A 26,173-nucleotide genomic window follows, 5' to 3' on the forward strand; every position below is an offset into this window, starting at 1 on the left:
TCTATATTCAGAGTTGGGAGACATCTACACCACATACCCCCCTCTGATGGGTAAAGTGTAAAGACAATAGCTGTCCCACACCACATGTCCCTGCAAGAATGACCTCCATTACCCACGCCCAAGAGACTCCACTAAAACTAGCTACAATGTAACAAAGTGTGTTTAATGAAAGTAATAAACTGTAACAATGTATGAATTGGACCATTGATAGATCACACTGAAACACATTGCCGATTTTAAAGTGTGATGTACTTCTGAAACATTCCTTAAAAAATACTAGTGCTGATTTTTTTTATGTTAATCATTTCATTTTTCTAAAGTTCTGGCCCCTCTATAATATTTAATAATTTCACAACCTAAATATATTTGCAAACATTATATATACAAATACAAACAATAGACAACATCATTATGTAAGATTGCTGTCTTTTACTATGTACACCTTCACACAGTTATTGTCACACCTGAACCCCTGATGAATAACAAAGAAAATATCCAAATTAACCTCACTGTACCCAGTACGATAACACTTTACTAGACACCCAGGGTCATAACACATGATGACATGATCATAACCATGACATGATATGTCATAACAGCTGACATAACTACCTCAGTAAAAGGCACATGACAGCCCGATTGAAGTTTGCCAAAAGGCACCGAAAGGACTCTCAGACTAGTCACTATCGAGGGAAAGATGAAAAGAGCAAAGTACAGAGAGATCCTTGATAACTTGCTCTAGAGCTCTCATGACATCAGACTGCAAAAAAACTACCACACCAGGCAAAACATTCCATTACACCACAGCCTACTTGTTTGTGTTATATAACATTTTCTGAAATGTACCATATTAAATTAGCATTGTAACTGTGCACACATTGATGTCAAACATGCACCTACCCCAATGCTCTGTTTCTAATGACTGGGATGAACACAGAAACAGATTTCAGGAGCACGAGAAGACTATTTTTGACTGATGACAGATGTAAGGGCATGTATGTGATAGGCCTATCTTATATATAATAATAATAATAATAATATATGCCATTTAGCAGACGCTTTTATCCAAAGCGACTTACAGTCATGTGTGCATACATTCTACGTATGGGTGGTCCCGGGAATCGAACCCACTACCCTGGCGTTACAAGCGCCATGCTCTACCAACTGAGCTACAGAAGGACCATCTTGGTTATATAATTATGATGGTCATACTGCTTCTTGGTAGTGTCATAAAGTGTATTTTCTTAGTCCAAGTAAAGTGACACAGTATAGTCATAATGTTTCTTGACAGTGTCATAAGTGTATTTTCTTAGTCCATGTGACACAGGGTGGTTATAATGGTTTATGACCGTGTCAAAAAGTATATTTTCTACAAGTTAGTAGAAAATGATTTAAAATAGTTATTTAAAATAAGATGGGGGGGAAACATGACTGTAAAGAATTCATAACAAAAATAAAGGACAAAGGACAAACTTTCAAATGAAAGGAAACTTCTTGGCAGGGACAAAACATTTTGAATAGGTGTCATAACCAGCCATAAAATAACGCAATATATGCCACAACAGGTGTAAATATATGGGTCATGACAGTGTTAAGACCATGTTATGTCAGGTGTTATGACATATTACGATATGGTTATGACTGTGTCATAACTTATTATGACGCTGGGTGTCAAGTAAAGTGTTACTAAACGAAACAAAACAATGTACATGGGCAGCTCAACTGAATCCAACATATACAACTGTATAGGCTACATGCATTTTCCGGTGGTCAAATACATTTGAATTTTTTTGAACCTTTATTTAATAAAGGCCATTTAAAAATGTTTGCCTACTTCAGTCTTTAACTCGAATACAGTTTTGTTTTTCCAGGTTTCGGATTTCCCCCATTTTTTTCTGGTTTATCCCAGGTTTTCAAATAGAAAAACGAAAAGAAAAAAAATCTGTGTTCACAACAATGTTTAAACCACATCAGGGGACAACTTTTGAGGTCTAGGAAAAATCGAAGACATTTTTTTTTTTTGTGTGTGTAGTTGCCCTTTATTTCAGTGAGCATGCCCTGCACTGTTCTTTGGTGAGCAGATTTTCTGTAGTACAGTAAGCACATACACTACCGTTCAAAAGTTTGGGGTCATTTAGAAATGTCCTTGTTTTTGAAAGAAATCTAACATTTTTGGTTCATTAAAATAACATCAAATTGATCAGAAATACAGTGTAGACTTTGTTAATGTTGTAAATGACTATTGTAGCTGGAAGGCGTAAAGAGGCCCATCAGCAACCATCACTCCTGTGTTCCAATGGCACGTTGTGTTAGCTAATCCAAGTTTATAATTTTAAAAGGCTAATTGATCATTAGAAAACCCTTTTGCAATTATGTTAGCACACCTGAAAACTGTTGTTCTGATTAAAGAAGTAATAAAACTGGCCTTCTGTAGACTAGTTGAGTATCTGGAGCATCAGCATTTGTGGGTTTGATTACAGGCTCAAAATGGCCAGAAACATAGATCTTTCTTCTGAAACTCGTCAGTCTATTCTTGTTCTGAGAAATGAAGTCTATTCCATACGATAAATTGCCAAGAAACTGAAGATCTCGTACAACGCTGTGTACTACTCCCTTCACAGAACAAAAATGTGATTTTAAACCTAACCCCAATTTATGAAGGCCAAGTTTAATGTGTTGGTCCACCAGACCTTCTGCGCATTTGGGCAGAAGTGTTTGAGGTTAGGAGTAATGTGACTAACATGACATCACTTTAGAGCCTTATGCCCTGCTTCAGCACAACATGTCACCCTTTTATAAAGCACATGTTTATATCACATTCGACATAGCGGGTTATGGCAGCTGACATTGGTGATTATGTCACATAGTTAGGCCACATTTATGAACCCTTTATAAACCATGGATTACAGTTAAAGATACTTTGCAACACATTTATGTAGTGCTTATGAAGGCATCATTAAGCTTCTATAATTTGAACATAATTTAAAGCGGGACCAAGTATTGTATATGACATTTGACAATATGTGTGTTTGATGGATTGTATCCATTTCTGTTTCCCTTCATTGACATCGGTAGTTTTAGTTCTCTTCCACAACAGGCAGGATTTCTCAGTGGTGATAGGGCATAGGGTTCCATGTGCGATACCACAACAGGCAGGATTTCTCAGTGGTGATAGGGCATAGGGTTCCATGTGCGATACCACAACAGGCAGGATTTCTCAGTGGTGATAGGGCATAGGGTTCCATGTGCGATACCACGACCTGAAACGTAAACATAACAGATTCATCGCTCATCTGTACAATGCCATGTTGCCATTACAGCACTAGAATAATCTTCTGGGTGTCTCTAAAATGACACCATATTCCCTATGTATTGCACTACCTTTGCTTGGATGTGGTGAGAGGTGAGTCCCTTACCCTGGTGAGCTGAAGGATTGGTTGACCTGGGAGGTCAAAGCAGGGGAGCCAGACGAGAGTGTGCCGAGCGAAGGCCCATGACTAGGACTATTAGGAGAGGGACTCGATGACACTAGAGCACAAATTAATAAACTCAATTTAACATGCACACTCACTTCACAAGAAAGCTTGAGACTTCATACAGTGAGTTTCATATGGATGGAGGTTTTACAGGTTAGATTTCTCAGACAGTGTGAATTTCACACAAATGTCTTCATGCCCTTCACTTTTACAGGTCTTAAGTACTACAGACTACGGTGGGGTCCAAAATGACTGATACCTTTGATAAAGATGAGCAATAATGACTGTATAAAATGAATGATTCAAGTACTGAGCTATATTGTATGCTGAAACACATTTATATTAATACAATTGCTCAGAGAAAGAGATTTTGTTTAACAAGTAATCAAAAACAAAATCTTTAAAAGGTCAGGATAAACATATTGACACCCCTAATGATTCTTATAAATAAAGTAGTCAAAAGTTCAGTGTTTGGTCCCATATTCCTTGGACGCAATGACTACATCAAGCTTGTGACTCTAAACTTGTTGGATGCATTTTCAGTTAGTTTTGGTTGTGTTTCAGATTATTTTGTGCCAAATAAATATGAATGGTAAATAATGTATTATATTATTTTGGAGTCACCTTTATTGTAAATAAGAATAGGATAGGTTTCTAAACACTTGTACATTAATGTGGATGCTACCATGATTATGGATAATCCTAAATGATTAATAATGGTGAGTGAGAAAGTTAGAGAGTCAAAGATCATACCCCCAACACATGCTAACCTCCCCTGTCATTGGTAACAGTGAGAATTTAGCATGTCTTGGGGGTATGATATTTGACCCTCTAACTTTCCCACTAGATGTAGTCATTGCATTCTAGCAATATGGGTGTCCCAACTTCCGCCAAAGTCGGTCACTCTCCTTGTTCGGGCGGCGTTCGGCGGTTGACGTCACCGACGTCACCGATCCACTTTTCATTTTCCATTGATTTTGTCTTGTCCTCCATCACACCTGGTTCCAATTTCATCAATTACATGTTATGTATTTAACCCTCGGTTTTAACCCCATGTCCTTGTCCGTAATTGTTTGTTGTAGTCCTTGTGCACGTTATGCTGGTGTGTACTGGGTTTTGTTTGACCCGTTTATTGTATTGATTCTGTTCAGGGTGGTTTATGATTCTTAAACTCAACCTTTGTGAATCAGTTTCCGCTCTCCTGCGCCTGACTTCTCTGCCGCCAGTAGCATCGCATTACAATGGGACCAAATACTACATTTTGTCAGAAATTAAAGTACCGTAATTTCTGGACTGTTAAGCGCACCTGAATATAAGCTGCACCCACTGAATTAAAAAATATATATGTATTTTGTAGATAAATAAGCCGCACGGCTTGTTACAAAAATTAATAGGCCTTTAAACGAAACACGGCTTGTAACAAAAATAAATAGGCTTTTAAACGAAACACGGCTTGTAACAAAAATAAATAGGCTTCAACATCGGTGGAAGCTTTTCTCCCGATGCCGTGCAGCTCAGAACACAGGTGAAGTGCGTTTTTTCATTGCCCAGTTGTTTTCAGCGTGACGGATGATTCGCCTTTCCTGTTGACAGTCCGAGTGAGAGGCAGGTCAAACGTCAGAGGAACCTCATCCATATTTATGATGTCGTGCGGGCCGATGGAATGCTCCGCTATCTTTGCATCAGTGAATTTGCGGAAGTTTGAAACGTTTTCCTTGTAGTTGGGAGGGAGCTGCTGACACAGACTCGTCCGTACCCTAATGGACAGGCCTTTACGTCTCATAAATCTTAGACACCACGATGGTCCACCTCTAAAATCCTCAAACTTCATTGCGGTGGCGATTGTTTCAGTCGGATCTGCACAGTTGAAACACCTCGGCCGTCTGCTCTCTGTGTGTTGACCCAGTCTTCAAGCTCATTTTCTAGTTCCTGCCATCTGCTTTTCTTCCCTCTGAATGCTTTTGTTGTCTTTTTTGCACTGAGTCAGTTCCTCACGCTGCTGTTTCCAACGTCTTATCATCTACTCATTAAGGCCAAGCTCCCATGCAGCAGCTCTATTTCCTTTTCCAACAGCTAGATCGATCGCCTTCAACTTGAAAGCTGCATCATATGCATTTCTCTGTGTCTTTGCCATGATGAGGGTGACAAAATGACTACCGTAATCAGAATGATGGGAAGTTTGAGCGCACTCGATTTACGTCACATTATGTGGCGGTGCTCAGTTTTTTGGCGGCATGAATCTTGTGAAAGCGGGAAAAATCCATAAATTAGCCATGTCATTGTATAAGCCGCGAGGTTCAAAGCTTGTAGCGGCTTATAGTCCGGAAATTACAGTAGTCTAATTTTTAGGGGTGTCAATCATTTTGACCCCTACCTTACGGAGAAAAAAATATTACTTGTTACAGAAAATCTCATTCTGTCACGAATCCCGCTGAAGGTGGTTCCTCTTCCTGTTCGGGCGGCGCTCGTCGCTCGTCGTCGCCGGTCTACAAGCTGCCACCGATCCCCTTTTCTGTTTCAGTTAGTTTTGTCTGATTTGTTTGGGTTTTGATTTGGGCTATTTAACCAGGTATGCCCGCCTGCTTTTGTGTAGGCTTGTTTTTCTGTTCACATGGTATGTATTCTCGTGGACTATTTTCTCCGGACTGTTTGGTCCTGCTTTTGGGCTGGTTTAAGTGACGCGCCTTAGTGTTTGGCGTTACCATTACTTGTTGTTCTGGATTAAAAGATCACGATTGAACTACCTCTGCTCTCTGCTCCTGACTTCTCCACCCACTACTCCTAGAAGCCGTGACACATTCTCTGAGCAATTGTATTAGTATAAAATAATATAATCTCTTCATCCACCCAGCTCCGTCAGGCCGTGAGAGGTTGTCCGCCAACGTCTCGTGCCTCACCGGGGAAGCCCTGGAGTGGGCCAACGCCATATGGAGAGAGGGAAATGCGGCGTTAAACCAGTTTGAGGAGTTCACCTGCCGTTTCCGGGCAGTCTTCGACCACCCGCCCTACGTTCCAGCGGCGGGTGAGCTCCTCTTCCATCTGAGGCAGGAGACGAGGAGCGCCCAGGAGTTCGACCCTGGAGTTTAGGACCCTGGCTGCCGGCACGGGATGGAACAACAGGGCCCTGATCGACCATTACCGCTGCAGTCTGTGAGAGGATGTCCGTCAGGAGTTGGCATGCAGAGACACCACCCTTACGTTTGACCAGCTGGTGGACATGTCTATCTGGCTGGACAACCTGCTGGCTACCCGCGGACGTTCAGATCGGGGTCTGGTGGTTTCATCCCCCTGCACCCCCTCTCCGATACCTATGGAGCTGGGAGGGGCGGTGCGCAGGGAGAACGGAGGGGGTTCCAGCTTGTGCACCATCTGTGGCCGCAGAGGTCACACTGCCGGGGATCGAGGTAACAGGCATCGAGGTAACAGGCATCGAGGTAACAGGCATCGAGGTAACAGGCAGGGTGCTCTGGCGTCACCCCAGGTGAGCAGGCACCATTCTCACCCAGAACCCTCTGTTGCCCATATGTTTGTCTATGTTACTTTTTCTGAGTTTTCCCAGCATTCCCAGCATTCCCAGCATATCGTCGATTCAGGCGCGGCTGGGAACTTCATAGATAGAGCGTTCGCCTATAGTTTAGGAATCCCATTGTTCCCGTGGTTGTGCCCTTCCCCGTTCACGCCTTAGATAGTCGACCATTGGGGTCAAGTTTGATCAGGAAGGCCACCGCTCCTCTGGGCATGGTGACGCAGGGGGGAGGCACAATGAGAGAATTAATCTCTCCTTATTGACTCTCCTGCGTTTCCCGTGGTGCTAGGCCTACCCTGGTTAGTTTGTCATGACCCCACTATTTCTTGGCCACAGAAGGCTCTCACGGAGTGGTCGCAGGAGTGCTCGGGGAGGTGTTTTGGGATTTCCGTTGGGGCGACTATGGTGGAAGGTCCAGACCAGGTCTCCACCGTGAGCAATCCCCCTGAATATGCAGATTTGGCTCTCGCCTTCTCTAAAAAGAAGGCGATTCAATTACTACCCCATAGACGGGGCGATTGTGCGATAAATCTCCTGGTAGACGCTGCACTTCCCAGGAGTCACGTGTATCCCCTCTCACAGGAGAATATGTCTTCGAATCCCTGCGTCAGGGGTACATTCGGTCCTCCACTTCACCTGTCTCCTCAAGTTTATTTTTGTGAAGAAGGAGAGAGGTCTACGCCTATGTATTGACTATCGGGGTCTGAATCAGATCACTGTATAGCTACCCGCTACCACTCATAGCCACAGTGATTGAGTCAATGCACGGGGCGCGCTTCTTCACCAAACTTGATCTCAGGAGCGCTTACAACCTGGTGCGTATCCGAGAGGGAGACAAGTGAAAGACGGCTTGCAGTACCACCACAGGGCACTATGAGTACCTCGTCATGCCGTACGGGTTGAAGAATGCACCATCAGTCTTCCAAGCCTTTGTAGACAAGATTTTCAGGGACCTGCACGGGCAGGGTGTGGTGGTGTATATCGATGACATTCTGATATACTTCGCTACACGCGCCGAGCATGTGTCCCTGGTAAGCAGGGTGCTTGGTCGCCTGTTGGAGCATGACCTGTACGTGAAGGCTGAGAATGCTTGTTTTTCCAGCAATCCATGTCCTTTCTAGGGTATCGCATTTCCACTTCAGGGGTAGAGATGTAGAGTGACCGCATTTCAGCCGTGCGTATTTGGCCGACTCCCACCACGGTAAAGGAGGTGCAGGGTTCTTAGGGTTTGCCAACTACTACCGGAGGTTTATCCAAGGTTTTGGTCAGGTAGCGGCTCCCATTACCTCACTGCTGAAGGGGGGCCCGGTGCGGTTGCAGTGGTCGACTGAGGCGGACAGGGCTTTTTAGTCACCTGAGGGCTCTGTTTACCTCGGCTCCCGTGCTGGCCTATCCGGATCCCTCTGGCGTTCATGGTGGAGGTGGACGTGTCCGAGGCTGGGAAAGGAACGGTGCTCTCTCAGCGCTCGGGTACGCCACCGAAGCTCCGCCCCTGTGCCTTCATCTCAAAGAAGCTCAGCATGGCGGAGCGAAACTATGACGTGGGGGACCGGGAGCTGTTGGCTGTCGTCAAGGCTTTGAAGGAATGGAGACACTGGCCTGAGGGGGCTGGACACCCTTTTCTCATCTGGACTGACCACCGCAATCTGGAGAACATCCAGGCAGCGAGGAGACTGAACCCTCGCCAGGCAAGTTGGGCCATGTTTTTCATCTGTTTTGTGTTTACCCTTTCCTACAGACCAGGCTCCCAGAACTTGAAGGCCGACGCATTGTCCCGGCTGTTCATGACCGGTTAATCTATTGGGCCCACACGTCACCCTCCTCTGGTCATCCTGGGATCGGTCGGGCAGTGCGCTGTTTGAGCAGGAGGTACTGGTGGCCTACCTTGGCTAGGACGTGAGGGTTTATGTTTCCACCTGCTCAGTGTGTGCCCAGTGTAAGGCTCCTAGGCACCTGCCCAGAGGTAAGCTACACCCCTTACCCGTTCCACAGCGGCCTTGGTCGCACCTGTCGACCAAGGCCAAGTTCATGGAACGTCTGGGGGTCTCGATCAGCCTTACTTCAGGTTTTCACCCCGAGAGTAATGGGCAGGTGGAGAGAGTGAACCAGGATGTGGGTAGGTTTCTGCGGTCCTATTGCCAGGACTGGCCGGGGGAAAGGGTGGCGTACGTGCCCTGGGCCAAGATGGCACAGAATTCGCTCCGCCACTCCGCTACTCCGCCACTCCTCCACTCCTCCACTAACCTCTCTCCCCTCTAGTGCGTACTGGGCTACCAGTATGCACGACTGTTTCAGACAACTGTTTCAGGCACGCGGAGGAGTCCGTGTCTACCTTCAGCAGGCCGTGAGGCGCCCAAAGAAGAACGCAGATCGCCACCGCACTGAGACCCCGGGACCGGGTCTGGCTCTGGACCCGAAACCTGCCCCTCCGCCTGCCCTGCTGGAAGCTGGGTCCGCGGTTTGTCTTCCATCACACCTGGTTCCAATTCCATCAATTCCATCAATGTTGTGTATTTAACCCTCTGTCCCCTCCCCCCCCTCCATGTCCTTGTCCGTAATTGTTTGTTGTAGTGCTTGTGCACGTTATGCTGGTGTGTACTGGGTTTTGTTTGACCCGTTTATTGTATTGATTCTGTTCAGGGTGGTTTATGGTTATTAAATGGTGTAAATCAGTTTCCGCTCTCCTGCGCCTGGGCCAGTCGCATCGCATTACAATGGGACCAAATACTACATTTTGTCATAAATTAAAGTAGTCTAATTTTTAGGGGTGTCAATAATTTTGACCCCTAACTTTTTGAGAAAAAAATATTACTTGTTACAGAAAATCTCCTTTTCTGAGCATTTGAATTAGTATAAAATAATATAATCTCTTCATTTTTTGGAGCATACAATATAGCCTTTCAATTATTTATTTGATACAGTCGTTATTGCTCATCTTTATCAAGGGTGTCAACCATTTTGGACCCCACTGTATATGAAGTTGTCTTAAATACAGATTATATGAAGTGCATATGGTGACACTTGCCTCCTCCTGAAGCAAGAGGGCTGTATGATCTGGACGTGGAGGCCTGAAACAGGGTGTTACATGAAGGCTAGTGGGAAAAAAATAAGACAATGTACTGAAAATGTTGTAGTGTACATAATGCATTACTATTACACTACTCTTTTATTATACAAATGTTATCATATACCAGTGAAGAGCGAAAGCCCCTAAAAAGCAACTTCTCGTTTTGAAAACGGCCTACGTGCTATCGATAGGAGTCAGAAACATTTATTCTAGTGTCAAAATGGACACTATTAAAATATTATAATGTTGGTCATCAAGTCAGTCTCATCCAAAACTGAAATTTGCGAGGTTATAGGAAAAAAAGGTATGTCACGGAATGAAGGGTACCTTCAATCCTGCTCATATGCCCACAGCTGGAAGCACCCAAGTAATAATCCATTTTGAGTGCAGCTGCACTTGACCCAATCATAATGCCCATGATATCCCTATGGGTCTTGTTAGGGACCATCAGTAAATTACACAATGTACATGAGACAATATTTTAAAAGGTTAATAGCTCTAAATTTCAATGACTTAAAAACCTCAAAACAACTATAAACTGTAAAAATTCATACAAAAGTATTGAAAGCATTTACAATGTGTAATTTATTGACGGCCCCCAACTAAAATCAACTTTGCCACAGTGGCACACCAGCCACGCTAATTGGCGAAAGCAATAGCTTGACTGGGCAACTTCTTAATGACCAAGGCGAAAAATGCCAAATCAGAAAGTTCAGCCCCCCTTAAAAATATATAGGCTTTCAAATTGACTTGAAAATATAGAGCTACTGTACATATTCCTCGCTGGCCACTTTACTATCAGGAAAAAAACATACAACATTTTCCCAAAACATTATCACTAAGAGATTTAAAGCTAACCATTCTGGGGTTGAAGTTATGTGATTTCATGGGTGAGGGGGACACAGGGCAGTAGATCCTCTTTTCCTTCTGTCTACGGTTACAGAACCACACCCGCACCACCTCCTTCTCCATAGACAGCTGCTCTGAAATCAGCGTGATCTCCTCCGAGTTAGGCTTGGGGTTCTGAATAGAAACATGGGTATAATGGTATTACTGTAGGTGCTATTAGCATCTATGAACCTTTATAATGCCTTATGGTATGGCATATAATATGTAGCTGCTCTGATATAATTGTGATCTTCTCTGAGTTGTGCTTAGGGTTCTGAAAAGAAACCTTGGTAGTTAACTGTAAAGCCTGCAAGTACAATGCTTATGACTTATTATAAGCATGCATGAGCTTCTATAATGTCTTATAATAAGCCATATCATATGTATCAACATTTCAACTAACTTTGAAATGGCTGCTATGTAGTCACTCAAGTGCCACAACAATGTGCACGAAGGTGGATTGTTTTGCTCCCTGCATGATGTGTTTTTAAATGCAAATTATATCAACAGTTCCTAAATGATGTATTTATGGTTGGAAGTGCAGGGGTCAATGTTAGGGGATAGACAGAGTTAACTCACGTCAAGAAAGCGTTTCTCCAGGGTGAACTTGATGTTGGTTTCAATGCTTGTTCTCTTTTTCCTTTTCCTTCCATAGCCTTCCATCAGGGGGGGTAGAGAGGCAACGTTGGCCATAGAGTCAGAGGGAGAATTCTCTGATGTGGAAAGAGATAGTGAACATGATTTTAAATGATTTTTTTGAGCCAATAAAACAAAATAAATATCCCCTCGGCATAGAAATCAACAGTACAAGTGTGTACAGACATCAGCAAAATATGTTATACACTATCGTACCTGCGTCGCTCAGCCACTTCTCCAGTAGCGGCTTCAACTTGCACATATTTTTGAAGCTCAGGTTGAGTGCCTCGAAGCGGGAGATGGTAGTCTGACTGAAGTCATTCCCATACAGTTTCCCCATATCCAGGCCTACATCACCCTGGAACACACACAGGATATATTTGAATCTGATTATGGCAAACTTTCAAATAATAATGTTATCTCTTTGAAGTAGTTTGACTACAGAAAACATGTCACTTCACTACTGTCTTTGCACTGTGTGTGTTACAACTATTTAAAAGTGAGCAAGTACACCAAGTACAGAAGTTAGGTGGCATAACAATAATCAGAGTGAGGCAGTAGCTTCAAATCCCCGGGCTGACAGGAACATTTGACTTTGCCATGACTTATGCCATGTTTATTAAATGATATCTGAGTGAGAGTGACTAACAAAAAGAGTTCAGGGCCCATTGGCATGTGCCTTGCATTCCCGGTCAGTAATTCAGCCATGATTACTACAATATTTAGATAATTGGCTAGACTAACTTACCTAGAAATCTATCAAATGTTAGCTGACGTGGGCTTATTGAGTGACTGACAGTGACTGACATAACAAGAGGAAAAAATTGCACGTTGTGTATTCTACAATACTAACTAACAATAAGTTGAGACCCCCACTGACTTCCTAAAAATAAAATCACATTTTATTGCATTTTTTGGGGGTTTGGCTGTGGGGCCCTAAGAGGCTGCTTATTTTGCTTACGCCTAGAAATGGCACTGCCGGTATGTGTGGTGTCCGGGGCATAGGGAAAATAACAAGATAGCAAAAATACAAATAAAGCTATATTGTATTTTGAGCCAGTGGTCCTCAGTCTGTACCTGGGTGAAGCCCAGTTTGATGCGTCTCTGTTTGAAGGCCTTGGCAAACTGTTCCAGCTCCTCTAGGTCGCTGGGATCGTCCTGCTGGGGGGCCCCGATGTGTTTGGGGACCTGCAGGTGGGACATGTCCACGTGTCCTTCCATGGACGACGACGTCAGGCCCGACCGACTCATGGCCTTTAAGGAGGAGAAAAAAGGTTCAATGGATGATAGAACGTGTTGTGTATGTGTTCAGCTATGTGAACATTTTAGCAGTGTTAGAAACCTTGTTCATATGGAAATGTAACATGCTTTTGTGATATGCAAATGTTATCTTCATATTTCCTCATTACTACACCGAGTGTACAAAACAGTAGGAACATATTTTCATTCCATGACAAAGACTGCAAGGTGAATCCAGGTGAAAGCTATGATCCCTTATTGATGTCACCTTTTAATTCCACTTCAATCAGTGTAGATGAAGGGGAGGAGACAAGTTAAAGAAGGATTTTTAATGCTTGAGACAATTGAGACATGGATTGTGTATGTTGTGTCATGACGTTGCCCTTTTTGGGTACAGCAAGCCCATCCCCCCTCTCCCTGCCTTCCCCTTTCCTCCTTCAACTATGCTGCTGTGGTCAGAGAGAGGTCGTAAATTCCTGAGGATCTCCCCATGACCACACAGTACAGAGATAGAGTGAAGTTTCATAGAGAACAAAGGAATTTCTTCCACCTCACAGAACTCGAGGTCCGAACAGATTTCATGTTCCAGAGAAGGTATAAAAGATTGGTAAAGAATCCAGCTACGAACTGGTCCGTTTGTTACAACTTGGGGAAGCTCATGTGAGACAGTGTGGCCACATTACCATAACGCTGTTTATGTAATAGCCTCATATATGAGGTTTACATCTAATTGTTGTATAAGATGAATGAGTGAGTATGATACTGTTTAGAAAATTTTACAATGTGATTTTGGACTGTGTAATGAAGGAAATTCCAATTCCCTTTTGAGTTTAACTGAATCAGAGGACCGCCCCTGAGCTCAGTTAGTGTCAGGCATCCTGGGACAGCCCGTTTTCTGCAATTCCGAATAAAACCCAACTTTGAGAAATTTTCACCAGACCATGTTTTTCTCAATCACGGGATTACAAAGGTTGTAGACCATTGCTGAATCTTTTAACCATACCACGTGGTTAAACTCTTAGACTATCGATACCGACAGAATAAGAACAAGTCTTTGATATTAATTACTAGTATGCAGCTAGGAATTCGGTACCATTGAACGCGAAGAACGACAACTGCTGAAACATCCATTCTATAACAAATGAATGAATGTCGCTCTGAACTAGTCCCTCAAACCAAGACAGAGAGAGACAGAGAGACAGAGAGAGAGGACAAAACTCTCCAACAGAAACAAACTTTTCAACAGCGATCAAGACGACACACTGAGCGTAAATATATAAATTGATTGCAATTGTTCCCGAATGAGTGAGCGTTCATGTGCAAAGGATTAGCATTTAAATTGTTATAATTATCACTCCAGTGACTTCTCAGCTGACTCCCCCTTTTGTCCACCAAGCCGCGATGCCGGTTTAGTCCACTAGGGCACATTTCCTATCATTTCTTGTAACCATATTTACTTTGTTGTTTTCTTTATACATTTCTGTGATTACTTAGTTATAAATAAATGATTTAAGACAATTTATGTATGTATGACTCATAGTGAAGACTGGGTTCTTGCAGATAACCAACAATTTACAACGTTTGGAATGAGACTAACATGAGGTAAAATGAATAATTAATTAATCAGAAGACAATGGATCAGATATGAAAATATCTGAAAGGTTATATTGGGAAATTATAACCTTGTAATCTGAATATTTTCCTTGGTGCCCCGACTTCCTAGTTAATTACGGTTACATGATTAATCAGTCTAATCGCGTAATACTAATTACAGAGAATCTTTGATAAAACTAAGTCTTCAATTTAATGATAGTAAAGACACAACATGTGCCATTCAGAGGGTGAATGGGCAAGACACAGTATTTAAGTAGGTGCCGGGCACACTGGTTTGACGCTGCTAGGTTTTTCACACTCAACAGTTTCTTGTGTGTATCAAGAAAGGTCCACCACCCAAAGGACATCCAGCCAACTTGACACCACTGTGGGAAGCATTGGAGTCAACATGGGCCAGCATCCCTGTGGAACGCTTTCGACACCTTGTAGAGTCCATGCCCTGACGAATTGAGGCTGAGGGGAAAAGGGGTGGCCAGCCCGCTCATTAGGCACGATTAGGTGTCCGCCTATGGCGGCAAATTGACGAGGGGAGCATTTTCTGAGCTAAACTTAGCAAGAACGCACCTCCAACAACACATAAAACCTCACATAAGCCTAATTCTGCCCCTTAACAATTACAATTTCTCTCAAGCAATGGCATAAGGGCTTTTTAGCTGCCATGTGATAAGCAGTGCCCACTTTGTCAAAGGCAGGGCACAACATTTTTAGCTTGTCCATTCCCAGCGCGCCTCTCCAGGGTGCTGTTGGAGAGATGCATCGCTGCGGCGCTCCACCAACGAATGTAACATAAATCATGTAGCACGTATAGGATATGGTAGAAAGAATATGTGGCCTTTTCTGTAGCCTGAGATAAAATGTATGACAATGTAATGAGACTGACACTTTGTACATCATGCGCACCCAATCAAATAAAAAAGGCACTGTCGTGTTAACAAACAACATATCCAAAAACCAGGACAGGTCAAAGTAAAATGGAAAATATGTCACGGACATTCACAACTGTTGTACAGGAACTTTGCATAATTGTCATGATTAGTGCTTTCAAGTTTGTATCTGTACATTTTTGACAAGCTGATCATAGCAGAAAAATAAAATGTATTTATGCATTTCCCGCTGTGTGAACACATTGCAAATAGTCACATCCATTAGTCACAGGAATCAGGACTAATAAAGCGAATGCAATGACCTGTTTTACAAATGGTGGGCCCATCACATGGAAGGGCATATATAAAATTCCATTGCGGTCTTTTTTGATGTTTTCCAAAACTTGCGGACTCCTTCACCGCAGTCAATGTGAGTAAAACATTTAAACATATTAACCCTCGCAAGGCTGCCGGCCCAGACGGCATCCTTAGCCGCGTCCTCAGAGCATGTGCAGACCAGCTGGCTGGTGTGTTTACGGACATATTCAATCAATCCCTATCCCAGTCTGCTGTTCCCACATGCTTCAAGAGGGCCACCATTGTTCCTGTTCCCAAGAAAGCTAAGGTAACTGAGCTAAACGACTATTGCCCTGTAGCACTCACTTCCGTCATCATGAAGTGCTTTGAGGGACTAGTCAAGGATCATATCACCTCCACCCTACCTGATACCCTAGACCCACTCCAATTTGCTTACCGCACAAATAGGTCCACAGACGAAGCAATCGCAATCACTTTGCACACTGCCCTAACCCATCTGGACAAGAGGAATACCTATGTAAGAATGCTGTTCATCGATTACAGCTCAGCATTTAATTACTTAGTACCCTCCAAACTCATCTTTATGCTCGAGACCCTGGGTCTCGACCCCGCCCTGTGCAACTGGCCGTATTTTCAAAATCCGGAAAATAAATATTTCCTACCGTTATTCAGAACCAAAAATGAACCTGATTTCAATTACCGGAAAATACGTATTTTTCCATGTCTGGAAAATATGCCTTTTCAACTTACTGGAAAATATGTCTTTTAAACGAGCGGAAAATATGTATTTTCACATTTCATTCAGAACCTAAATTTAAACTAACTTTACAATCTGGAAAAAACATATTTTAAACGTAATTTTGCTTACTGGGACTATTCTAGTTTTGCGGGGTGGCATTTTTTTGGTCTCGACAAAAATGGCAAGGACCGGCCCTGAACTCAATATTAGGAAGGTGTTCTTAATGTTTTGTCCACTCAGTGTATATCTGACTGATGTCAGTGAAAGTTCCATGATACTGTAAGACCTTATCCCTCTCATGGTATGTCCTGTAAACAGATCATTCGGTTATCAAGTTCAAGGATCCGGATGCATAACCTGTATTGTTGCCCTTTAATCTACTCAGCAAATGTGATCATTTGATTGACAGCTAATAATGTCAACTGGTGTAAGAGGTATGATTTTTACCTGAGGTGTTAGTGCTAACCCAGGCTGATGCTGGATGAGACCTGACTGGCTCTGGGTGGGAAAGTTGTGCAGGTTCTGCTGCAGAAGTGCTACACAGCGGCAAAAAATTGTTATTGATACAATTTGTTTAGAGAAGTATCATAGATATTGTAAACTTCCCAGATTTTTCAGAAATCCTCATTGAAGGATTCCCAGTTGGAGGATTCCCTCCCTGCTTATTCTCTCCTGGTTTTCGGAGTCCTCAAACTGGTATACTGTATCTGTAAAAACTGGGAACTGTGGGAAAGTTTACATTATACATGTTTACCTTGATGCCCCGTATGTTGTGTCTGAGAGAGGAGGAAGGAGGAGGGGGATGAGAGATGGTGAGAGCCTGACATAAGCACCAGCTGCGGCATGGTGTGGAGGGAGGGGAGCTCCTGTGGAAAAAGAAATACTATCTTAGATTTGTCATGTATTTAATATTTATTTATCCAGATGAGTCTCGTTTAGATAAAATATATTTTGCAAGGGAGACCTGGATGTAAACCAAAAAACAACCAACAAAATGCATTTCTTACAGAATGACTATTTCCTCCTATTCTTAGAAAATGATCAATAATCATAGCTTTACGTGACATTAAACATGGGGCGGTATATACAGTGCCTTTAGAAGGTATTCACGCCCCTGGACTTTGTCCAGAATTTTGTTGTTTTACAAAGTGGGATTTAAATGGATGTAATTGGAATCTACACAATATACTCTGTAATGTCAAAGTGGAAGAAAAATTCAAACATTTGTAAAACATGAATGAAAATAAAACACCTATATATCTTGATTAGATAAGTATTCAACCCCCTGAGTCAATATATGTTAAATTCACCTTCACCTTTGATTACAGCTTTGTCTTTCTGGGTAGGTGTCTAAGAGCTTTGCACACCCGGATTGTATAATATTTGCTTATTATAATTTGTTTAATTCTCCAAGCTCTCTCAAGTTAGTTGTTGATCATTGCTAGACAGCCATTGACTTGCCATAGATTTTCAAGGTTATTTAAGCCAACACTTGAATCCATTTTAAATTCAGGCTGTAACACTACAAAATATGAAAAAGTAAAGGGGTGTGAATACTTTCTGAAGGCACTGTATCAAGCGTAATAGAGTAGGAGTGCTGATCTAGGATCAGGTCCCCCCCCTGTATATATAATCATATATATTATGATTTAAAAGGTAAAACTGATCCTAGGGCAGCACTCGTATTTTAAGACACTAGATACATATGGCCCCTGATCTACTGAGACAGAAGATGTGTGACCTACCACTGACAGCTGGCTTGCCTGGACTCCAGGTATTGGGGATCCTTGTGCCGGGTGACATGTTTTGTGTGCATGGAGAGAGTCGTTGAGGTTCTCTGTTTTAATCTGTGAACCAATCACATGACAGTATTACTCACTTTCCTACTTCCTGCTGTCTGATGTTGACATTGTCTTTAGAAGAATAACAGTCCATTAACACTGTCTTGTCTTTTTCAATGGAAATCTGCATATCAATTGTGTATGACCAATTGACATGGAACAACCAGGCTGACATTTGGCCTATGTTGTCATAGATCACAGTGTGTGTGTCTGTCTCTCTGTCTATGTGTGTGTATGTGTATCTCTGTCTGTGCGTGTGCACGCGCGCGTTTGTGTGTGTGGACCGGTTAGGTTAGGCTGCTGGACTTGTTTAACAAGATACAAACTGTGATAAACACAACTCCCCTCAGGCAGTGCAGTATGCAAATGTCTCACCGGGGCTCAATGCAGTTTCTGTAACCCCCAGGACTAAAACAATAAACCTCTAACAATCTCCCAATGCCAATTGGAAATACATAGTTTACGAATAACTTATAGGCAATAGGTTATAATAATAGGAAGACATTCTGAGGTATATAAACAGTTGTGTGAAAAATCTGATGATCTTAGTTTAACTGTCCAGCAGTCTATTCAGTTCCTGTAATACGATAGTAGAAGTTCTTATGACATTATTTACACTGTCTTTCGTACATTACTTTCAGTTTGGACTGACATCACAATCAATGTTTTTCTTATAAAATCGTACAAGTACCAATTGTCTCAAGACATATGGCATGAAGTAAAAACCTTTCAAGTTTTTCTATATCGAATAAATTGCAAACATGGATTTACTGTAACGTCCTACTATAAATCTGTTCTCAGACGGAAAGTAGCTCCCACTTGAATGAATTCCCATTTATGGAGAGTTAATCTGAAGTTAGAATTAAATGTGTTTTCTATACTCACATGTCTTTGTTCAATGTCTGCAGGAGAAAGTAAAAATCAAATATTAGACAGCCAAATATCACAATGCCCTTCCTAGCATATTAGGGCTACACTGGGTTAAACTACCTTTAGTTTCTAAGAATAGGCCTACACATTAAGTAGCGCTCTGGATAACAGCATGGCTCAGAGATGGGCAAATGGCGGTCCTCTCCACCCTATGGCAAAAAAATGTGTAGAATTGCAGCAAAATGTCTTTAAAAGTACAAAATGTTTTCTTCTTTCCATGGCAAAATTGCAGGATATCTCGCCACTGTTAAGTGGGGTCCTAAAAGGTTTTGCTCGCAAGGTGGGGGGGACCCAACTCAACTGAATTTCACTTAGGGCCTCCAAAAGACTAGGGCCAGCTCTCACTGCATGTGTGGGTATGGATGTGGGTACGCAGACCCGCAAGCTACTGCGGCCCCTGATTATGAGTTCAGGTTTTTTTGTAGCCCCCACCCCCATCAAAGTTGCCCATCACAGGTATGTGTCACGCCCTGGTCTTAGTATTTTGTGTTTTCTTTATTATTTTGGTTAGGCCAGGGTGTGACATGGGTTTATTATGTGGTGTGTTTTGTCTTGGGGTTTTTGTAGGTATTGGGATTGTGGTATAGTGGGGTTGTCTAGAAAAGTCTATGGTTGCCTGAAGTGGTTCTCAATCAGAGGCAGGTGTTTATCGTTGTCTCTGATTGGGAACCATATTTAGGCAGCCATATTCTTTGAGTGTTTCGTGGATGATTGTTCCTGTCTCTGTGTTTGTTTGCACCAGATAGGCTGTTCAGGTTTTTCATGTTTGTTGTTTTGTATTGTTCGTGTTTTCATCTTTATTAAAGATGTATACAAATAACCATGTGGCATTTTGGTCCTCCTCTCTTTATCCAGAAGAAAACCGTAACAGTATGGATGGTTTTTCAGAATTAAGCTACAAGAGGGAATACTAAGCAAATCATTAAATCCTTTCTAATAACTTTCATGAATAAGGCATTATAAATGCTTGTATATAATGCTATATATATAAACTTCAGACGGGCCTGGCTTAAGCAGGGGGACACGTCTGGCACTGCAGGATTTGAGTCCCTGGCGGCGTTGTGTGTTACTGATGGTAGGCTTTGTTACTTTGGTCCCAGTTCTCTGCAGGTCATTCACTAGGTGGTTCTGGGATTTTTGCTCACTGCTCTTGTGATCATTTTGACCCCACGGGGTGAGATCTTGAGTGGAGCCCCAGATCGAGAGAGATTATCAGTGGTCTTGTATGTCTTCCATTTCCTAATAATTGCTCCCACAGTTGATTTCTTCAAACCAAGCTGCTTACCTATTGCAGATTCAGTCTTCCCAGCCTGGTGCAGGTCTACAATTTTGTTTTTGTTGTCCTTTGACAGCTCTTTGGTCTTGGCCATAGTAGAGTTTGGAGTGTGACTGTTTGAGGTTGTGGACAGGTGTCTTTTATACTGATAACAAGTTCAAACAAGTGCCATTAATACAGGTAACGAGTGGAGGACAGGGGAGCCTCTTAAAGAAGAAGATACAGGTATGTGAGAGCCAGAAATCTTGCTTGTTTGTAGGTGACCAAATATGTATTTTCCACCATAATTTGCAAATAAATTCATTAAAAATCCTACAATGTGATTATCTGGATTTTTTTTCCTCATTTAGTTGAAGTGTACCTATGATGAAAATTACAGGCCTCTCTCATCTTTTTAAGTGGGAGAACGTGCACAATTGGTGGCTGACTAAATATGTTTTTGCCCCACTGTATATATATATATATATATATATATATATAATGCTTGTTCATAATGCTTTATAAACTAGAATACTTTTTTATAAACGTTTATAAATTGTTACGCTCGTACCACTTGTAATTATTTATAAATGTTTACAAATGATGAAGTACTTGTTTATTTAAAATAATTTATGAATGCTATTTCATGACATTTATTATAACGTGTTATAATAAACAACACACAGAGACACCATGCCCTGAATTTTATCAATATATAGGGTAATAATATACAAGATACAGCTTCTTGGCACTAATCATATCTATCCTATTCAGGGGTATAATGTATAAATTCAATACAGCCATATGGATGATTCACCACCATATGGAGTGATTAAGAAGGTTATGATAATTTTAAGCCTACACTGGCACCCTCTCTCCAATACAACAATACCATGTGACAGACAGAGAGTGCAAAGGTCTGCTGTGACAGGTAATCTTCCCTCATTTGAATTTCAAATGGAACCTCTGGGAGTTTGTGGCGAGCGATGTGCCTGCTCGACCCACAGTATGGAAATCTCCCCCCCACCACCACCACCCTGTTCAGAGGCCAACCCTCCAGTATGGAAATCATCAAGCCATGCAAATCAGCTGCGTAGTCCTGGCAACCTTTTCAGGCCCTTCCATTGTAATGTTTACAGACCCCCAGGTGCACTGTACACACGGACTAAGGGACCTATTCATTCCGCGTAGCGGAAATTCAGCTTTACAGCGTGATTGAAATTTAAAGGCAATGTTCCCGGTTTAGCATTCACGGTAAATGCTGCATATGTCAGCTCAATCGAAAATTACCTTTAAAGCCGCAATATCTAACTTTGGCAACCCAACCAAATTCACATAAAATTGTGTTATTGATCTGTCATTCTCATTGAAAGCAAGTCTAAGAAGCAGTGGATCTGTTCTATGTGAGCTATTTCTATGCTTCTCGTTCTTCAGTTACATTTTTTCTTCTTTTAATTTCGGTTCTGTAAACCATCTTCAAACAGCTTTTGGTTATGGTAAAGACATTTCACAGCAGTTTAGATGGTACAAAGATTCTCTACACTATACTTGCTTGTTTTGCCACATAAACTGAAATTAGGCTAACTATTAGAATTAGCAACCAGGAAATGGTGGAGTGATTTTTGCAAAGTGGGGTGGCAGGTAGCCTAGTGGTTAGAGCATAGGGCCACTAACCAAAAGGTTGCTAGATAGAATCTCCGAGCTGACAAGGTAAAAATCTGTCATTCTGCCCCTGAACGAAGCAGTTAAATGACTAAAAAGGTCTTTACATTTATATTGCAGATTCAGAAATGTTTCAGCTTTACAGATTGAATAGAGCCCTAACTCCAGACCCAGAACTATAATGGAACTGGGTTTAACTTCCATATAATGGTTATATCACACCCCTTGCAATTCTAAAATCTCTGATAAAAAGTGTCTTATGATTATGTTTCCCATAATACACATTACCATACTAATAGTAATGGTAATTGAGTTGACACAGAATAGACTGTGGTTGCTCTGGATGACTACTCAGTCAGGTTTTCAGTAATGGGACTGACAGTTTCTGAATCAAGTGTCAAACCCTCCATCCAGGATACACTGCTGTGGAAATCAATGCACCTCTGAAAGTGATATCTGGAAAGCCACTTTCTGCAATTAATCATTGTAGTTATACATCAATAAATATTGATAACTCAGCAAATAGACTGTTTCTGAATTTCTTATTTGTATTTCTCATCTGTTTTTGTTCTACCTTATGTAGTATGACAGTGAATTCGGAGTGTATTCAGACTCCTTCCTTTTTTCTACATTTTGTTGCCCTAGAGCCTTATTTTATAATAATGACAAAGGGAAAACAGGTTTTTAGAAGTTTTTGTGAATGTTTAAAAATAAAAATTAACTGAAATATGTTATTGACATAAGTATTCAGACCCTTTGCTATGAGACTCGAAATGGAGCTCAAGTGTATCCTGTTTCCATTCATCTTGATTGGAGTCCACCTGTGGTAAATTCAATTGATTGGACATGATTTGGAAAGGCACACACCTGTCCTTATATTGTCCCACAGTTGACAGTGGATGTCAGAGCAAAAATCAAGCCATTAGGTTGAAGGAATTGTTCGTAGAGCTCCGAGACAGTATTGTGTTGAGGCACAGATCTGGGGAAGGGTGCAGCATTGAAGGTCACCAAGAACACAGTGGCCTCCATCATTCTTAAATGGAATAAGTTTGGAACCACCAAGACTCTTCCTAGAGCTGGCTGCCCGGGCAAAGTGAGCAATCGGGTAAGAAGGGCCTTGGTCAGGAACCTGATGGTCACTAAGACAGAGCTCCAGAGTTCCTCTGTGGAGATAGGAGAACTTACCAGAAGGACAACCATCTCTGCAGCACTCCACCAATCAGGCCTTTATAGCAGAGTGGCCAGACAGAAGCCACTCCTCAGTAAAAGGCACCTAAAGGACTCAGACCATGAGAAACAAGATTCTCTGGTCTGATGAAACCAACCGCCACATCTGTTGGAAACCTGGTACCATCCCTACGGTGAAGCATGGTGGTGGCATCATCATGCTGTGGAAATGTTTTTCAGTGGCAGGGACTGGGAGACTTGTCAGGTTCGAGGGAAAGATGAATGGAGCATAGTACAGAGAGCTCCTTGATGAAAACCTGCTCCAGAGCACTCAGGACCTCAGACTGGGGCAAAGGTTCACCTCCCAACAGGACAACCACCCTAAGCGCACAGCCAAGACAACACAGGAGTGGCTTCGGGACAAGTCTCTGAATGTGCTTGAGTGGCCCAGCAAGAACCCGGACTTGACCCGATCGAACATCTCTGGAGAGACCTGAAAATAGCTGTGCAGCGACGCTCCCCATCCAACCTGACAGAGCTTGAGAGGATCTGAAGAGAAGAATGGGAGATACTCCCCAAATACAGGATTGCCCAAGCTTATAGCGTCATACCAAGAAGACTCGAGGCTGTAATCGCTGCCAAAGGTGCTTCAGCAAAGTACTGAGTTAAGGGTCTGAATACTTATGTAAATGTCATATTTCAGTTTTTACATTTTTAATAAATTAGCAAACATTTGTCATTATGGGGTATTGTGTGAAGATTGATGAGGGGACAGAAAATATATATTTTAGAATAAGGCTGCAACATAATGAAATGTGGAAAAAGTAAAGAGGTCTGAATACTTCCTGAATGCACTGTACCTTGTTATTGATCACTACATTGTTGGGTTCAGAGCTTGCAAGAAAGGCATTTTACTGTACGTGTGTAAGTAACATTAAAACTTGAAACCGATAAAAGGTCTCCATGCTCTAGTATATTATACAAATACTATTCATGAATTTGCTGAGGGGATATCCTCTCAAAGGTACAATTAACACACAGAGAACTATCTTATCTTATTTCATACAGACCTTTAATTGAAAAAAAAAGAATTAGGGAGTTATGTTGTTTGATTAATTTTGGTTCATTTGTGTTGAAAAATACAATAAAACAATGAACTGTAAGCTGTGGGAAGGGATTCATGATAACTTTGCTCTCGGGGCAAAACGATAGTGATATTTTCTTCTCTTAACTGATGGTCTTGCGTAGCGTTGTGGCTATTAGTGTTAGATTACATGAAATTCATAGCTGGTGTGATCCTGATGTGATCCTATGAGGTGAAGTTGATTGAACTTGAAAGGTTAATGCAACCAGCGACTGCTGCACTCATATTTCAAGGTTTCTCAACCTTGGAGCAGGAAAGTTCAACTAACATTAATTCCTGAGTTCTCTCAACACATTCGCCAATGTTTCTACTCCTAGTGTACTCAAATGATCCCAATTGTATGACATTGATTTGTTTGAATAATATGAATGAAGCTGGGGCAACATCATGATGGAAACAGATTAAAAAACTATTTTTGTAAGATTATGTCCAAAACTTTAAAACAATGAATTCACTTCCATACATTCTGAATCCAAGTTCCACATTTTCATTGAGTTTGTTCCGTGTTTCACCACCTCTCCCATGTCACCTAATAGCCTGGGGATGTGGCAACTTCTCTGCAAACAGCTTGAGGTACAGACAGCACATCCTGGTAGAGCCTCCAACGGACAGAATCAACACATCCTATTTCAGAAACACTTGTTCATAGTAAAGTGTTATTGAGGGAGATGTTTGCTGTTGATAGGGTTCTTTCAACCAGAAAAATTATACAGAGAAATAATAATTCCCTATTCACACTGTGGTAATCAATACACCCTAACTCCCCACTTATCAGTAAAGGATTGTAGAAGAAATGCTGATAAATACCAGAGAGTTTGTGGGAAATATAGCTTAAAGCTACAAAACAAATGTGCAGACACACCATAACTACTTCAGAAATAAACTTTTAGGATTAAAATTATCCATAGCAATGTAAAATGTTCATGCTCTGCATGGAAGCGCCACATACCCATGCATCCATGAGGACAGTACGAATAAGCAGAAATTTAAAGGAAAATTCTGTAAGGCTATTTTGTTTTAAACACCACCATCACCAAGAAAAATGTTTAGCAGGTGCAATGGAGGACAAAAGTTTACATCACAATTTGTTCAGATACACCTGACAAGAGTTAGCGACTAACACACAAATTGAAAATAAACATTGAAAATCAGGTGAAACATCCTTACCTGCTTGTTCATGGTGAGCCTTTGAGTGTTCCACACCATCTGTGCTCATCTTAATATCTGTAAATGATAAATACTGCTGATTTTCCTAAAGGATTGTAAGTTCACTGGGACAGTGCAGCACACAGCTCTACCAGTAAAATCAAATTGAGGTTATTCTAATGCAGTTTACTTTCAAATTTTCTCCGACATGTGATTGCTGTTATAATATTCATAAGTTGGAGGGTATCCCCATTCAGTATTGACCACAGTTACTCCAGCTCTCCACCCTATCTGAACTCAGTCAAAACCAGATGAATCAAGTCAAGAGAAACTCACATTTGTTGAAATGGCTATTTTTTTTGTTGCTTTTTATTACATTGAATATAAGTATGTAAAACTTGAACAGGTAATTTATTCATTTTGAGTAAAATAAAAAATAATAATTACCTGGATTGAAGAATTGTTCCACTCACTGGTTTAGATAGCACTATGTGAATATGTCCTTTTTTTTCTCTAAAAACATGCTGGTATTGGGATAGAAATTTCATAAACCAACTAGTGCTCATCTGCATTTACCTAAGTGGGATAGTAGAGGAACATTGACCTTTTTTTTAGTATCCCACACAGGCAGATAGAGTCATTTGCATAAGTCTCTCTGTGTG

General features: G+C 41.7%; 1 protein-coding gene across 2 annotated transcripts; it reads right to left on the reverse strand.

The window, feature by feature from the left end:
* Nucleotides 1-142: 142 nt before the first annotated feature.
* On the reverse strand, nucleotides 143-26,118 carry LOC118390933 (POU domain, class 2, transcription factor 3-like). 2 transcript variants are annotated; one of them, XM_035781787.2, is made up of 13 exons: nucleotides 25,959-26,118; nucleotides 25,533-25,589; nucleotides 19,093-19,109; nucleotides 18,112-18,213; nucleotides 17,121-17,232; nucleotides 16,814-16,902; nucleotides 12,671-12,847; nucleotides 11,810-11,951; nucleotides 11,537-11,670; nucleotides 10,928-11,092; nucleotides 10,028-10,070; nucleotides 3,417-3,528; nucleotides 143-3,260 (listed from the first exon to the last, which is right to left on the reverse strand). In XM_035781787.2, the coding sequence occupies exons 2-13, from the start codon at nucleotides 25,579-25,581 to the stop codon at nucleotides 3,218-3,220; spliced, it is 1,185 nt and encodes a 394-aa protein (XP_035637680.1). In that variant the 5' UTR covers nucleotides 25,582-25,589; nucleotides 25,959-26,118; the 3' UTR covers nucleotides 143-3,217. The 2 variants fall into 2 exon arrangements, with proteins under 2 accessions (XP_035637680.1, XP_035637679.1); XM_035781786.2 differs by having other exon boundaries at nucleotides 10,028-10,094.
* Between the last annotated feature and the right edge of the window lie 55 nt (nucleotides 26,119-26,173).

This window comes from Oncorhynchus keta, chromosome 12 (assembly GCF_023373465.1).
Source record: "Oncorhynchus keta strain PuntledgeMale-10-30-2019 chromosome 12, Oket_V2, whole genome shotgun sequence".
Taxonomy (NCBI): Eukaryota; Metazoa; Chordata; class Actinopteri; order Salmoniformes; family Salmonidae; genus Oncorhynchus; species Oncorhynchus keta.